At 45.0% G+C, this 16,391-nt stretch overlaps 1 protein-coding gene across 15 annotated transcripts in view; it reads left to right on the top strand.

Moving 5' to 3' along the window:
- Nucleotides 1-13,460, top strand: part of SEC31A (SEC31 homolog A, COPII coat complex component) — a 75,965-nt gene extending 62,505 nt beyond the window's left edge. For all 15 annotated transcript variants that reach the window (XM_058192380.1, XM_058192379.1, XM_058192376.1 and 12 more), the window contains 5 exons: nt 3,569-3,627; nt 5,809-6,081; nt 8,557-8,676; nt 11,777-11,848; nt 12,784-13,460. In XM_058192380.1, coding sequence (XP_058048363.1) covers nt 3,569-3,627; nt 5,809-6,081; nt 8,557-8,676; nt 11,777-11,848; nt 12,784-12,963 — 704 coding nt within the window. In that variant the 3' untranslated portion in view covers nt 12,964-13,460. The remainder of the gene's footprint in view (nt 1-3,568; nt 3,628-5,808; nt 6,082-8,556; nt 8,677-11,776; nt 11,849-12,783) is intronic.
- The last annotated feature ends 2,931 nt before the right edge of the window (nt 13,461-16,391 follow it).

The raw sequence follows: 16,391 nt of genomic DNA, 5'->3' as shown, positions 1-16,391 counted from the left end.
GTTTTTTAAAAAAAATATAAATTGTGCTCCCAAAATGGAAATATTTGTGTAATTGATACAAATGAGTTTTACAGAAATTACCTAATATGCATAGTCCTTGACTTACAATGACAATTGAGACCAGAATTTCCTTTGCTACGCACGGCGATTGTTCAATGAGTGATGTCCAATTTTACCACCTTTTTTTGGTCACGGTTGTTAAATGAAGCACTGCAGCTGTTAAATGAATGACACGGCCGTTAAGCACATCTGGCTTTCCCCCCCCCCCTTGACTTTGCTTGTTGGAAGCCAGCTGGGCAGGTCGCAAGTGGCGATCACGTGACCTCGGGCTGCTGCAACCGTCATAAATGCGTGCCAGTTGCCAAGCATGTGGGATTCTGATCACATGACCACGGGGATGCTGCAGCGGTCGCAAGTCACTTTTTTCGGTGCCGTTGTAACTTCAAATGGTCACGAAACACATAGTTGTAAGTCAAGGACTAGATGTAGTTCCTTTCTCAAGTAGACACCCCCCCCCCCAAGATAAGGAACCAAAAAAATCATGAAAATTTTCATCTGGTGTCAATTCAACCCACCACTTGTAAATAATTAATAATAATAATAATAGTAATAATAGTAATAGTAATAAAATAATAATAGAAATAATGCCCAGGCTGGAATAAGCTCATCTGCCTCCAAAGAGATCCAAAATTGTCATAAAGGGCTCTCCACATGTCCTATGCTTGGGACGCCAAGACAAAATTTTGGAACCAAGTAATTCTATTAATAAAAAGGGATGTGGTGGCTCAGTGACTAAGACCCTGAGCTTGTCGATCAGAAGGTTGGCAGTTCAGCGGTTTGAATCCCTAGCACCACGTAATGGTGTGAGCTCCCGTTACTTGTCCCAGCTTCTGCCAACCTAGCAGTTTCAAAAGCACGTAAAAAAATGCAAGTAGAAAAATAGGGACCAACTTTGGTGGGAAGGTAACAGCATTCCGTGCGCCTTTGGCTTTGAGTCATGCCGGCCACATGACCACGGAGATGTCTTCGGACAGCACTGGCTCTTCGGCTTTGAAACGGAGTTGAGCACCGCCCCCTAGAGTCGGGAACGACTAGCACGTATGTGCGAGGGAAACCTTTATCTTTACCTTTAATTACGTTAACAGATCTTATAAGCCAGCACTCAGATTTCAGGGGGAGAAGAGCAGCAGGAAGCAAACTGAAGTGGCTTTTCAGTTTCTAAGAAGCCAAAAAAAGCTTCACCTCTCATTATATTGTGAAAACACAAATCAGAGAGTTTAAGAGATGCAACTGTGCCAGGAATTATAATTTGTATATTCAGTCCCCCCTCATTTGCCAGGCAAGGAACTATCTGCTGGAAGGAAAAATTCCGTTTCACCTACTCCATTGCAGTCTGGCGCCCTTTTACAAATTATTGAGATTCTGTTAGGTTTTTGGCTACTTGATGAAAGAGGAATGCAGAACATTGAATCATTGGTCATCTTATATCCAGCAAGTGGCCAATCTCTGCATTTTGACCAAATACTGGTCGTGTCCTCCTTCCTTGCACTGTTTTCGCATTCACCTCATTCTTAAAAAGCAACAAAGACGAAGCTGAAATTCTTCTAAAGCAGAATTGATACTTTCTTATGCCGCGTAGATCTTTGGAGACCGAGATGTGAACTGTATTGATGGCATATATCTCTAAATGTACAGTTCCATCATCACAAAGACCAACAGCCATGATTTTCATTTGGTGCATTTCTCACAGTGACCTTGCAGATTTATAGGCTCTCCGATTCTGGGTAGCTTTAAAAAAAATACTATCAGATAAGCTCATGATTAAAAAAAAACAAAAACCCATAGAAGTTACTCTGAAAGGCCTTGGTGCAAAACGGCCTTGTGCAACAAATGCGTTGTTTTCACTTGAACAATCCTTGGAATGAATGAAGGACAGAACATTGAGTTCTGGGTACCATCCAGATTATTTTTAGGACGGAATCCGGGGAATTCCTGAATAAGAGGGAAAAAAATCCACTGGGAATATGTGCTCCTGCAGCTTTGCCTTTCAGAGACGCTCCATTTTCAGTTGGACTTTCTCAGGAGCGATTCCTAATGGATTAAAATGTGCTCAGCATCGTAAAAGCAGAAGCACTGAACAAAGTTAGATTTATATTCTGCAGATTATCTACCCATCTTTTTAGCATTGCACATTGGCACTCGGCCTGATCTCTTGGGCAAACCACATTCCCTTGTGGACATATATATGTCATTTGAGCTCACATTTTCCCCATCTTATATGCGCACATAGATATCTCCTAATGTGACGCGGGTTGCCCTTTTTCTCACCTAGTTGGTTTTTTGGGGGGTTTTTAGGTTTAGATGTGTACATTTCCCTTGAGCATCCGTCTTTAGAACCAAGAAAGCTGTACGACAATGTTTCCATTAAGCATTGGGACATTAGAATAGTTGGCTTAGAAGCCAACTAACAGTTGGATTAGAAGCTTGAATCACATGTAGAAGGTGATAGGGGCTACCAGCTTCCCAAAAGCATTGGGCTAATACACAGAAGTCATATGGAGATCGACAACTACTGAACTGAACAATTCAGTTTTGGTCGCCACGATGTAAAAAAGATGTGGAGACTCTAGAAAGAGTGCAGAGAAGAGCAACAAAGATGATGAGGGGACTTGAGGCTAAAACATATAAAGAACAGTTGCAGGAACTGGGTATGTCTAGTGTAATGAAAAGAAGGACTAGGAGAGACATTATAGCAGTCTTCCAATATCTCAGGGGCTGCCACAAAAAAGAGGGAGTCAAGCTCTTCTCCAAAGCACCTGAAGGCAGGGCAGGAAGCAATGAGTGGAAACTAATCAAGGAGAGAAGCAACCTAAAATGAAGGAGAAATTTCCTAACAGTGAGAACAATTAACCAGTGGAACAGCTTGCCTCCAGAAGTTGTGAATGCCCCAACACTGGAAGTTTTTAAGAAGATGTTGAATAACCATTTGTCTGACGTGGTGTAGGGTTTCCTATCTAAGCAGGGGGTTGGACTAGAAGACCTCCAAGGTCCCTTCCAACTCTCTTATTCTATTCTAACTATTAATCTTGATGGCAGTGTGACTGCCTCTGTAGGCCATCTGCTGGGAGTTTGGTGGCTTCCTCATGCAGTCGGTTGGCCCTTATGAGAACAGACTGTTGGACCAGATGGGCATGGATCTAGTCTGGCAGAGCCTTCCTTACAGTCTAACCTTGGAGATTCCTACCCAGCCTTCCATATATAAAGCCACTGACCTGGGATGAAGAGAACAGCGCTCCATTTGGCAGTTTCGCCATTGGCTTCTATCTATGGGCTTGTTAAGAGTTAAATTCCATCTTTCCCGCCAGAGCCCAGCGGGTATAGGTAGTACTTTCTACTTTTTATTTTCGCCAGCAACAACAAAAAACAACAACAGTAAAGTTGAACTGACCCAGAGTCATTTCTGGTGGTTCATCGTGAAATATGGTTTTGCTCAAAGCCCCCCCCCCCCTCGCTTCTTTGGAATTTGAAACGGCTCTTCTGCCCTACTGACTCTTTGTTCTTCTCGCAGGCCCTCAGAACGGCTGGAACGATCCCCCTGCTCTCAGCAGAGCTGGAAAGAAGAAAAAGGTTAGCTGCACAAGCGTGAAACACCACCCCCACCCCCATAAATACTAGCCTTCTCCTTCCCAGCGTTATTCCCGGATGATGGCGGGGTCCACTTGTTTCCAATTGGGTCCATCCGGGGCAACGCCTACGTATTTCATGTCCTCCTGGATGCAATCCATCCAGTGGTGACATTCAAATTTTTCTCTACCGGTTCTGTGGGCGTGGCTTGGGGGGTGTCGTGGGTGTGGCCAACTCAATTTCATGCCCATGCCCACTCAGTCTCATGACCCCCACCACCACCAAGCCACGCCCACGGAACACGGTAGGAAAAAATGTGTGTATGAGCACCAGAAGGGCTCATAGTGAATGCTATGGCAGAGAGAAGCCGAACTTTTCTCCCTCCATGCTGTTCCCTTTATGGTGTGTGTCCCCCTCCCTCCTCCCTCCAGGGGGTCCAAGCACCTTAAAGGGACAGGCTGCAGCAGCTCCGCTGTGAATGGCGGGAGAAAAGTTCAGATTCTCTCTGCTGCAGCATTTAACATTGAATGGGTCAAGCGGCCGGAAGGGGCGAGCGGCTAGCGGGCAGGCATGGGCAGGGCCAACCAGGGGTGGTTTTTACCAGTTCAGCGAATTGATTCAAATCATCCCTACTGGTTCTCCTGAACCAGTCCAAACCGGTCGAATTTCAACCCTGAATCCATCCACCTTTTTTTCTGCCTGCCATGGGGGTCGCTGGCCATCAGGATGCAGGGGCATGGCTGATCCTTGCCACCGAGTCTTCTTGAGCACATCAGTACCAGTCTGGCTGACCAATAATGCTCAGCCAGGGTTTAACCTTGCAGGAAGGATGGAGCCATCTGTTGTGTCTCGCCCGCTTTCACCGCAGCCGGGGCCTTCTTATCTGCTTCCGAACGCTGAGGAATGTCCTAGTATGCCTCCAGCCCCCAGCTCTGGCTCCATGCCCAGACAGGCTGAGGAGGAAGAAGTACCTCCAGCCCCCAGCTCTGGCTCCATGCCCAGGCAAACGGAGCAACTAGACCCCTCCCCCTCCCCCACAGCATGTGAGCCTGAGGAAGGTCAATTGCCAACAGCTGCAGACTGGAGTGACCCTCGCTTCAGGAGAATTGATAGACAGAGGCAACAGAAGGAAGGGAGGGGCAGGCCTGGATAAGTGCTGAGTCATGGAGCCACACCCCATGGCCTATATAAAGGATCTGCTTTCTGGCATTCTCTGAGTCAGGCAAAGTCTAAACATATCTTGCTGAAGTCACTTTCTGGTCTCCTGCCTGCCCTGAGGACTTTGCTAGGACTTTGGCAGAGCTGCAGAGGCACACCTGGTTCGGATTTCCCTGACCCGGCCGTCAGCGGAGGAGTGGGACACGACACCATCTTCAAACGTGACATCTGCAAACTTCCTCTTTTTTCCCCCCTTCCATCTACTACTTTGGGAAAACAATAGGCCAAAATTTATTATTGCTTTAACAGAGTGATGGGAATTATTATTATTATTATTATTTTTATGTGTGGCCCAAAGCACTAAAACATTTGTTCTGAATGGCATACAGATTGGGCTGTTCATGGCTTTTCTCTGCTTTCCTAATGGGCAAAAGAGCAATTTTGGAAAATACGAAATGCTGAGACACACAGTCCTCCATAAAAAACCCTCACAACTGCAGAAGTGGTTAACATGTCATTGTTTCCACTTAAACGGCGGAAATATGCAGCTTAATGTCGTAGGGATCCTGAAAACATTACAGTATTGTGATATTCGAATTGGGACAGAAGTTATAAAGTTACTAAAAATAAGTTACGGAAAGTTAATAGTAACCCTGTTTAATCTTAATTAAATAGAAATTCAGTGGCATTGTCCAGTTCTTAATCTACAGGTTTTTTTTTAAATGACAGCCCTGAGTTGCTGTATTCTCCTCTCCCCACAATGTATTCCCCTCTCCCGACCCCCAATCTCGTATCCAACAACTCTGGGCATCTTACAACATAATAGCGTTGAAAAACATTAAAATCATCCATTCTAAAAACACAATAAATAAAAACATTAACAGATGAAATCAAGGAGACAAGATGGCAAAGAAGGGAGCCAGACTTACAGGGTGGGCAGGAGGGAGATGACGTTGAATTTTAATTAGTCAGCCATTTTAATTAGCCAGCCATCATCATGTCATTCCTTCCTTGTTTTCATTGTAGGTGCCTGATACCTTCTTGCCTCCTGTTCCCATCACGGCCCCCATCATGACTCCTTTGTCAGACCCACAAGCTCAGCTGCAGCAGCCTCCCGCTTCAGCCCCACCTCCGACTCAGGTTCCCTTCCAGCCCTCCCATCTGCCTCCGGGCCAGCCAGGGTTACAGAACCCCTTCCAGAACGTTTCATCACCAGGGGTCCAGACAATCATGACTCCAACGGTATCGGCGTCTAGTATGGAAGGAGCACCAGGAGCTCCAACGGGAAACACCATGCAGGTAAGCTGGTTGTCAGGGTTCCAACGGATGTCCTAATTAAATCATGAGCCTCGAGCTAAGCTTCAAAAGAAATCCAGTTATTTATTAGGAGCTTCATGTCGGCACGTTCCCAAATAAAGCCAACTCTGACCCCACATAATTTACGGCCACAATTGTGATCCTGTTTCTCCCCTTCCCCCAGGATGTGTCATCAATCACATTCGCCAATGAAGCAATTTCACGGGTTGTAGAGATCACTCCCCTCAGGCGGTGTGGGTAACTCTGGGAGACAGCCTTGAGAAAGATATGTCTGGAATGTGGTCCTGTCTTTGGTTGCCATGCTACTTCGTCGGGTTCCCATCCCCCTTGCCTATGGCAACTCGAGAGCAGGTCAGGGATGCTTTGCGAGTTGACACCAGTCTTGATAAGCTAGTAATTCTCCTTGGAGGTTAGCAACTTCTTACTTGCTCCAAAGGTGCATGCATCCACAATTTTTCCACAGTGCAGTCTTCCTCGGAATCTATTAAAGAAGTCAGGAGTTTGAAAACGCCATCAGTGGGGAGATATCTGCTAGGAAGGAATTCTGGAATAGTGTCTGAAGGAAGATCTTCAGGAAATTCCACCACCGCAGAAGCCTTGGGTGGTTTCCTCTGCCCTTGTCCCTCCCACTGAAGTTTGACTGTGAAAAGAATATGATACGAACTTTGTCCACGGTTGAACTTTGACTATGATACGAACTATGCTGAACTTATAGAAGGGAACATCTGTAGGATACAACTATGCAGCCCATGGTGCTCTCTGACCTTGTGTCTTCGGCTCCCGAGCCGGGCCTCCTGGCAGAGAGTGACTCAGAGAATGAGGGGGAAGAGCCGACAGGGCTTCCCTCTGCAGGACCTTCCTCTCTGGCTCTGCTTCAGATCCCAGAGGCAGGCCAGGTGGAGGAGATGACGAGGCCTCTTTCTCCCGCACCTTCCCCCTCCCAGGCAACACCTCAAGACCCAGCTGCTGACAATCAGTCCTGGTTAAATCCCAGGTATCGCAGAAAGGAGAGCCGAGAACAACAAAAGAAGGGGTGGGGCAGGCCTAGAGAGTGCTGAGTCATGGAGCCACACCCCACAGGGTATAAAAGCAGGAGGAGCTGCTCTATAGCTTCTTGTGATGGACAAAAACTGCCTCTTGGAAACTTTGGCTGCAATATTTCAAGACTAAGAATTTGGCTTCTGGATTTCTGTTTATTAACTGCAGTTACCTCCCAGCGACCGGTGCGTTCTCACAGAGAGGGTCTCCTTAGGGTGCCGTCAGTCAAGCAATGTCGACTGGCGGCCCCCAGGGGAAGGGCCTTCTCTGTGGGGGCTCCTACCCTGTGGAACGAACTTCCCCCTGGACTTCGACAATTACCTGACCTCCGGACCTTTCGCCGCGAACTTAAAACTTATTTATTTCGTCTTGCTGGACTGGCTTGAATTTTTAAAATTTTTAATTGATTTTATGGGTTTTAAATTTTATTAGTTTTATAGGGTTGATATTGTATTTTAAATGGGGCCAATTGAATAAGTTTTTTAATGTTTGTTTTTAGCATTATATGTATTGTTTTTGTATTTTACTGTGGCTGTAAACCGCCCTGAGTCCTTCGGGAGAAGGGCGGTATACAAATTAAATTATTATTATTATTATTATTATTATTATTATTATTATTATTATTATTATTATTATTATTATTACTACTACTACTACTACTACTACTACTACTACTACTACTACTACGCTGGCTTCTGAGGAGATAAGAGAACTTGGCAGGTTCATTGCCAGAACTGATATCTGTCGTAGGAATAAATTGCTGGCAAATATAGTCAGCTCGTGTGTCTTCTTGGTTGTGGTTGGGGGGGGGGAGACAGAACACCTTGGTTGTTTTCTTGCCAACGTTTCATTACCAAATTACCGTACTTTTTGAAGTATAAGGCGCACTTTTTCCCACCCTAAAAGAGGGTGGAAATGTTGGTGTGTCTTATACACTGAATACAGCCATTTTTGGCCTCCCAAAACGGGACATGCAGAGGGTTTGGGAGGCCTGGAGAGTGCTCCTGGGGGCTGGGGAGGGCAAAAATGGGACACTTGGGGGGTTTGGGAGGCCAAAAAAGGCCCATTTTTCACAAAAACTGGACATGCAGAGGGTTTGGGAGGCCTGCAGAGTGCTCCTGGGGGCTGGGGAGGGCAAAAACTTTTTTCCCCCTGTTTTCCTTTTCAAAATCTTGGTGCATCTTATACTCCGGTGCGTCTTGTAGTCCGAAAAATACGGTAGGTAGCATCATCAGTGCTAGTAGGAAGTGGGGATTCGCTCTCATTTTATATTGTAATGGCTTGCCCCCTGGCAGGAACTGCCAAAGAAGCTAACCATAAACAACCATCAACCCCACTCCCACCAACACAGACAAAAGACTGGGGCCACGCAATTCCTCCCCCCCTAAAAAACCTTCAATTGTTTCTTTCTCTCTCCAGCACATGCAATCCCTGCCCACGGAGAAGATAACGAAAAAGCCCATTCCTGAGGAACACCTCATCCTAAAGACCACTTTTGAAGCTTTGATCCAGAGATGTCTCTCTTCAGCTACCGATCCGGTACATTTTTCATAGGAGACGCCAGCTCTGTTATTATTATTATTTTTTTAAATGTATTTTGCGCAACATAATCATGCATCCATTTGTGGCATTCATCATTAGATGACAAGTCACACCAGAACTGATTTATTATCCCTAGCTCAGCTCTCCCCCATGCTCCATGTAATCAGGTTATCAGGGAAATTTGCAGAATTGCAGCTACCGTGTGATTTATGCAGCGGGTTACAGAGGGGGCCTCTCCTCTGAGAAGCTCTGATGAAATTTAGGGCTTGCCAGCACCCGTGGAAAATAAACATGAAAGGTATGCAAAATATCCATTTACACTTAACATCTAAAATGGGAAATAGATGACTCCCGTAGTCCTGTTAGCTCTTTGACTTACTCAAATAATGTGGTTTTTTTTTCTTTTTGCACAGAGAAACATTTCATCCTTTTCTCCAATTCAGTTTGGGATAAGCTCTATAGGGCCTGTCATCCCCCAGCCAAGATGGGAAGTGTTAGGAAATTATAGAAGTGGTAGTAGAAACAAATATTGGAAAAGGTTGAAATGCATAACAGATTTGAGCATTGCATCATCCTGGGGCCTACAAGAAGATGGCAGAAAAATTCGGCAGAAAAATTAGTGGGTTTAATTCTGTTTGACAGGTCCATAGAGCCAGGGCTGGGATTCAACAGGTTTGGGTGAACCGGTAGCTCCTGTTCTGACCTAGGCTCCCTGAGAAAGCTTAAATCACACACTTAGTCCCCCAAAAAACTCTTTTATTTAAAGGGCTGTGAATTATGGTCATTCACAGCCCGTAATAATTCACAAACATTCTGTGAAGAGTCCGACAGAGGTCTGCCACAGTTTTTCAAGGTAATGCTGATAAGCACCCACCTTTATCTCCCTTGAAACACTGCCAGAGACCTAACTGCCAATTAGTTTTGCAAGGCCAAACGGAGCAGAGTCAAATGGAGCTTCTCAGAGTTTGAACCAACCAGAATGAACAAATTGCTTCCTGCAAAGGCTCACGTCCGTTTGCTCCTCTCTTATTTTTTATGAGAGGGGCCAATCATCTCCAAGCCTTACTCCCAAGTCGCCCCTTTTGTCTTAACTGTTCTTGCCTCCTGGCAGCTCTGCGCATGCGCACACTGGGAACAGGCTGCGCCCCCCCCCCCACCCCATTCTTCTGCCTCACTGATGTCAGATTCTGGAGACTCCGGAGGCAGCACATAACTACCAGATGGCCCTGGCCCCCTCTCTGCCTCCGACGCAGAACCCTCATCCGAGCCTCCAGGACTGCCCCACGTTCCTCCCTAACCTCCTCACTGTCCGAATCTGCTGCCAGCTCTGCTGGCCGCTGGAGAACCACAACAGCTCCGACGATCAGCTGGGAGCAAACCGGTTCGCTCCGATGAACAGGTGGGCCCACCCCTGCACTTTTCTTACCTTTATCCTCTCAGCTGATTCATGCAGCAGAGTGGATTGCCGCGCCTCAGCTGTGTTACTCCCCAGAAGTAACGTGGAAGGTTATTTTTATTAAAACTGTGCGTACCCACGCGCGAAACACATGATCAGCGAACCGGCAAGATCCCACCCCTACATAGAGCCATTGGAAGTTAGATAGAAGAGAGGACAGAGGAATTACTTGTTGACATGATGTCACAAACCACCTCTCAGTTCTTTTTTGGAGGGGATCTAGAATTGAGTATTCTCTTCTTCCCACTGCTTGGATGCAGATCCAGAACTTGGATTCAGCCTGCATTAAGAAGCTTGTTTTTCTTGTTTTGCAAACCAGTTTGTAGCTTTTAGGCCAGGGGTGTCAAATTCAAGGCTTGCGGCCCGCATCCAGCCCTCAGGGTGCTTAGATCTGGCCCGTGGGGCCGGCCTGGAAACAGCAGCGGTTCCTCTGCCGGTGAAAACGGAGCTCCGCTTTTGCTGGCAGAGGGCTGCAGGAAGCCGTTGGGCTCCGTATTCACTGGCAGAGGGCTATCAAAACAAACTAAAAATGAAACAAAAGGAGAAATGTTTCCCCTTTTGCATTTGAGCAGGCAAGAATTGACAGGAAAGGAGAAAGGGAAAGACTTAAGAAAAAGAAGGGAAGACGGGAAGAGAGCAAGGAAGGAAAAATAAGGAACGAAGGGAAGGAAGAAGAAAGAATGAAGAGGGAAGGAAGGAAGGAGATTATGAGAGTGAGGGAGGTCTCAGCGAAATCCTGTCTTAACAGTTGGCCAGCACAGGTGCCCCCGTGTCACGCCCACACCTGGCCACGCCCACCCACCCCTGGCCCTCCGAGGTGAAACACAACCCTGATGCAGCCCTCAATGAAATCGAGTTTGACACCCCTGTTCTAGGCTGTCTCAAATAAAAGTCTTTAGCTATCCAACTAGGCAGAGCAGTTCTGAGATCTTTCTAGAACAATGCTGAGTACCTTACGTGTCAGTCTTGCTTCTCCAAAACACAAAGGAAAAGCCAGGCTTTAGGAATTTCCTCAAGGATAGCCTCGTGGAGAGCACACTGTGGCAGTCAAGCCAAGGCGTTGCCACAGCATGGGTGACTATTGGCAGGTCTGTCCAGTAAATCCCCTTTTCTTTCTTCTTTCTTTCTTTTCCCTTGGCTGAAACGTGGCTGGGTTTTGAAACACTCACGCTCAAATATTTAAAATCCCAACACATGTGACCATATCCCCACCACGCATTTCCTGTTCCTTTTCTCCAAAGGGAGCAGCAAGATATTCAAAGTCATGGCACCTCTGGAGCAGGGGTCTCCAACCTTGGTCCCTTTAAGACTTGTGGACTTCAACTCCCGCAAAGCTGGCTGAGGAACTCTGGGAGTTGAAGTCCACAAGTCTTAAAGGGACCAAGGTTGGAGACCCCTGCTCTGGAGGATGCAAAAGAGGACAAACTACATCAGATTTTATATGTGCAAAATCCTTAGATGTTGCATTCAGTCTGAATGCAAGGGGTTCCCGGGGGCGGAAATGGTTAAAGTAAAATTTCTAACTATATTCCTTTCCCCATGGATGTACACTTTGAAAACACAGGTAAATGCAACTGTGGCTTTCCGTCAGTGCAATAAGACAATATTTTCATTAATTTTCTGTTCTGCTTCCTCCCACAGCAAACCAAGAGGAAATTAGACGATGCAAACAAACGCCTGGAGTTTCTGTATGATAAGCTTAGAGATCAGACGGTAAGCTTTATCTATTGCCATATGTATCTCTTACGTCCAGCATTTTGTTGGGTAGAACCCAGTGTTCAAGTACATCAAGATCCTTCTGGATCTTAAGCCGATTGTTCTGACCTAGGTTTCCTTAAAAAGTAAACAGCACAAACTTAGTCCCGGCAAACCTCTTTAATTCATACAGCTGTAAATTATTGTCATTCCCAGTCCGAAAGGCTTCTCAAACAGTCTTGCAGGGGAGTGTTTACAAACACCCAGCTTATCTCCCTTGGAATGCTGCCAGAGAACTAATTGCCACACGCAGGACAAGGCCAAACTTAGCACAGAGTCAAACAGAATTTAGCAATAGAAATTTTGGGCTCAAATGTGGTCATAAGTCAATGACTACCTGTCCTGTTAGGGGAAGAGGATACAGCCAAAGCCTTAAGAGTTACCAGTTGTACTTGGCATCTGCAACTATCCTTACCTATCGGCAGCCGCTTTTTGTTAAGCGAACTTGAACGCTACTATTCAAGCCATCACGAAAGCTACGGATGTTCTCACACAGCCCTTTGGAGAGTCTTTTCTGCCCAAACAGCCGCCTCCCCCCATGGGAAAACAATCCAGAGCTGATATTCAGCAGGTTCTGACCAGTTCTGGAGAACCGGTAGCGGCAATTTTGAGTAGTTGGGAGAACTGGCAAATACCACCTCTGACTGGCCCCGCCCCCATCTACTCTCTGCCTCCCGAGTCCCAGCTGATCGGGAGGAAATGGGGATTTTGCAGTAACCTTCCCCTGGAGTGGGGAGGGAATGGAGATTTTACAGTATCCTTCCCCTGCCACGCCCACCAAGCCATGCCACGCCCACGGAACCGGTAGGAAAAAAAACAATTGGAATCCCACCGCTGGAACAATCGCCGTGTTAAGGATGGTCCTCATGTTTTATTTTCCCCTACTTTTCCAGCTCTCCCCGATGATCATCAATGGTTTGCACAACATTGCCAGGAGCATTGAAACCCGGAACTACAGCGAGGGGTTGACCATCCACACTCACATCGTCAGCACAAGCAACTTCAGTGAAACCTCAGCTTTCATGCCCGTGCTGAAAGTCGTCCTCACTCAAGCCAACAAGCTTGGAGTCTAAAGTGGGCTTCGGGAGCTGTGGAAGGTGCATGACGTGTTCCACATTCTGTCCCTTAGCGCAGGAGTCCCCAACCTTGGCCACTTTAAGCCTGGTGGACTTCAACTCCCAGAATTCCCCAGCCAGCTTTGCTGGCTGGGGTATTCTGGGAGTTGAAGTCCTCCAGGCTTAAAGTGGCCCAGGTTGGAGACCCCTGCCTTAGCGCATGATGCGGTAGAGAGAGCAGGTCACGGCAGTATCCCTGCCAGAGGAGCTTCATTTTAGAAGGGCTCGTGAGCTCTGGTGCTTATTCTTTCTCTTCTCTTTTATTATTCCTACCTACAGATACTGTATTTAATTATGCCACCCCCCTCCATATCGTCCATTTTAAATGCATGGTATCTGCTGCTTTGAAAGTGGCTTTTAAATACTGTAAAGAGAGAGGATGAGGCGGCCGTCGTCAAAAAAAAAAAATCCTTCCACAAGTCTCATTATCAATCAATTAAAAGTTCCAGATTCTATTTTATACGTGTGCTGACTTATTCTTTTAAAGCATCCATTGTTGTTTCGGTTAGAATCAGCTGAATTTTCAGTTTGTGTCATAGTTTGGGTTTTTGGGGCCACGTGAATGCTTATTTAGGCACATGACTAGAAAGCAGAAGACCGTGAGTTCTAGTCCTGCCTTCACCATGAAAGCTAGCTGGGCGCCTTTGAGCCAAGCACCAGGAGTCTATGAGTTCCAGTTCTGCCTTAGCTTAAAAGCTTGCTAGGTGACATTGGGCCAATCACCAGGAGATTGTGAGTTCTATCCCGCCTTAGATATGAAAGTTAACTGAGTGATTTTGGGCCAATCACCAGAAGACCATGAGTTCTATCCCGCCTTAGATATGAAAGTTAACTGAGTGATTTTGGGCCAATCACCAGAAGACCATGAATTCTACTCCCGCCTTAGATATGAAAGTTAACTGAGTGATTTTGGGCCAATCACCAGAAGACCATGAGTTCTACTCCCGCCTTAGATATGAAAGTTAACTGAGTGATTTTGGGCCAATCACCAGAAGACCATGAGTTCTAGTCCCGCCTTAGACATGAAAGTTAAATGAATGACTTTGGGACAATTACCAGGAGACCATGTGTTCTACTTCCACCTTAGCCATGAAAGCCAGCTGGGTGACTTCGGGCCAGTCACTCATTCTTAATCCAACTCAGCTCACAAGGTCGTTATAGTGGGTAAAATAAGAGGAGGAAGATGTGTTGGATATGTTCTCTGCCTTGAATTATGTGTAAACATAAATAAAGCTGGGACACTAACAAAATAAAAATACATAAGTAAAAAGTACTTTTTCAAACTTAAACTTCAGCCTTAGTTCAGTTCAGGTTCAGTACTTGTGTAATTTGGACACAGGTTATTTAAACAGATACCCTAATTGTATTGATGATCTCATCAGCAATTGTGCTGTTGGGTTGATCATTCAGATATTTTATGTTTCTGAAACTTTCACACTTTGGATCTTCGTGAAATGTCGACCCATATCTACTAAGCAATCCTTTCATGTTTGAGAGGACAAGAAGCGATATTCAGGATAAACATCAGGGCGTTGTCCTATTTTTCATAATACTGGGCAGCATTGTAAAAATGTGTACTGTATATTTATTTATTCATTGACAGTCCCAAGATCAAATTCACAAGCATTAAAATATATATGGTGGTTTGGGGGGGAGAGCATATAAATAAATTTCATAAAAACCAAAGATAATGTGAAGAAAGCTGATTCCTGTAAGCTAAACCTAGATAGAAATGTTTCCACAGTCCTTGACACATTTAGGAATTGATCACTTAAAAAGAACACAGTGATTCTTCATCGTGAAGGAAATTATGCTTTCCCATAACTGGGTTTATAAGCTTTAATCACCGCTGTGTATAAGGTCCATGATATTAATAAATCATGGATAGATTCAATCTATCTGAACACATAAAAATTTTCTGGTATCTTAAGCAACGTAAGTCTACACAACCCCCCCAAAGAATTGCAGACTGATTCTAATTGTGTTACAAGTACAACGCTACAAGTTCACGGAGGGATACATGCAGGGTCATAAAAATGTGCCCTCATATAGAAATCCAGAGGTATCCATGGTACCTTATTTTGTAAAAAGTTATAGGCTTCTTTATATGTCAAAAGAGGTTTCGTCTCATTTAAATTCCATGGCTTTCCAGACAGTTTCAAATCTTGACCTATTACTACAAAACCAAAAAATGAAAACGCTCCACATATTGTTATCTCCTCCTTAGATGGATTTAAACCGAAAAGCTTCCATGGTTTTAAAAAAGAAAGAAAAATATTTCCCCCCACCCTAGCTATATTTTGTAGATCAAGCATAGCTTCAGGGAGAGAATCAAGATCATGTGAAATGTTAATACCACTTTTTAATGCCATGGTAAGGCTACACTTGGAATACTGCATTCAGTTTTGGTGGCCATGATGTAAAAAAGATGTTGAGACTCTAGAAAGAGTGCAGAGAAGAGCAACAAAGATGATTAGGGGCCTGGAGGCTAAAATATGAAGAATGGTTGCTGGAACTGGGTATGTATATTTAATGAAAAGAAGGACTAAGGGAGACATGATAGCAGTGTTCCAATATCTCAGGGGTTGCCACAAAGAAGAGGGAGTCAAGCTATTCTCCAAAGCACCTGAGGGTAGAACAAGAAGCAATGGGTAAAAACTAATCAAGGAGAGAAGCAACCTAGAACTGAGGAGAAATTTCCTGACAGTTAGAACAATTCATCAGCAGAACAACTTGCCTGCAGAAGTTGTGAATGCTCCAACACTGGAAGTTTTTAAGAAAATGTTGGATAACCATTTGTCTGAAGTGGTGTAGGGTTTCCTGCCTATGCAGGGGGTTGGACTTGAAGACCTCCAAGGTCCCTTCCAACTCTGTTATTCTATTCTATTCTATTCTATACTATACTATACTATACTATTCAGGTTTCAAGAGACCACACATTTTTATTTTTTTGAATGCATGATTATAACAATGATTCCAATAGAAAATCTGCACAACTCAGAGCTGAATGGTTGGGATAATGAAATAGTTTCTGGAAAATCACCAAGTTAACAAAACATCAAGAACCCAACAATTGCAACAACGGGCTAGTCAGAAGCTTGCTTATCTAGCGTGGGGAGTCATTCCTAAACTATGGAAAGAACCTCCTTGGGAATCATATTTGGGCCATATTCTATTCTTGGAAAATCTGTAAAGATGCAATTCTTCCACTGGGCTTTTCAGGGGTTGAGTAAAGTTGGTTCAAAAATAACTTTGGGAAAAAAAATTTTTTTTGCTTTATTTAACCAGTATTAGTCACCTGAGTACTCATTTAAAGAGAAAAGTGGATTAAAATTGATTTTTTGGGGGTGGGGGGTGAAAGGCACTAAAAATTCTTTGAACGCAGC

This window comes from Ahaetulla prasina, chromosome 8 (genome assembly GCF_028640845.1).
Source record: "Ahaetulla prasina isolate Xishuangbanna chromosome 8, ASM2864084v1, whole genome shotgun sequence".
Taxonomy (NCBI): domain Eukaryota; kingdom Metazoa; phylum Chordata; class Lepidosauria; order Squamata; family Colubridae; genus Ahaetulla; species Ahaetulla prasina.
The sequence above is the reverse complement of the archived record's forward strand: the minus strand, read 5'-3'. Positions and strand labels throughout refer to the sequence as shown.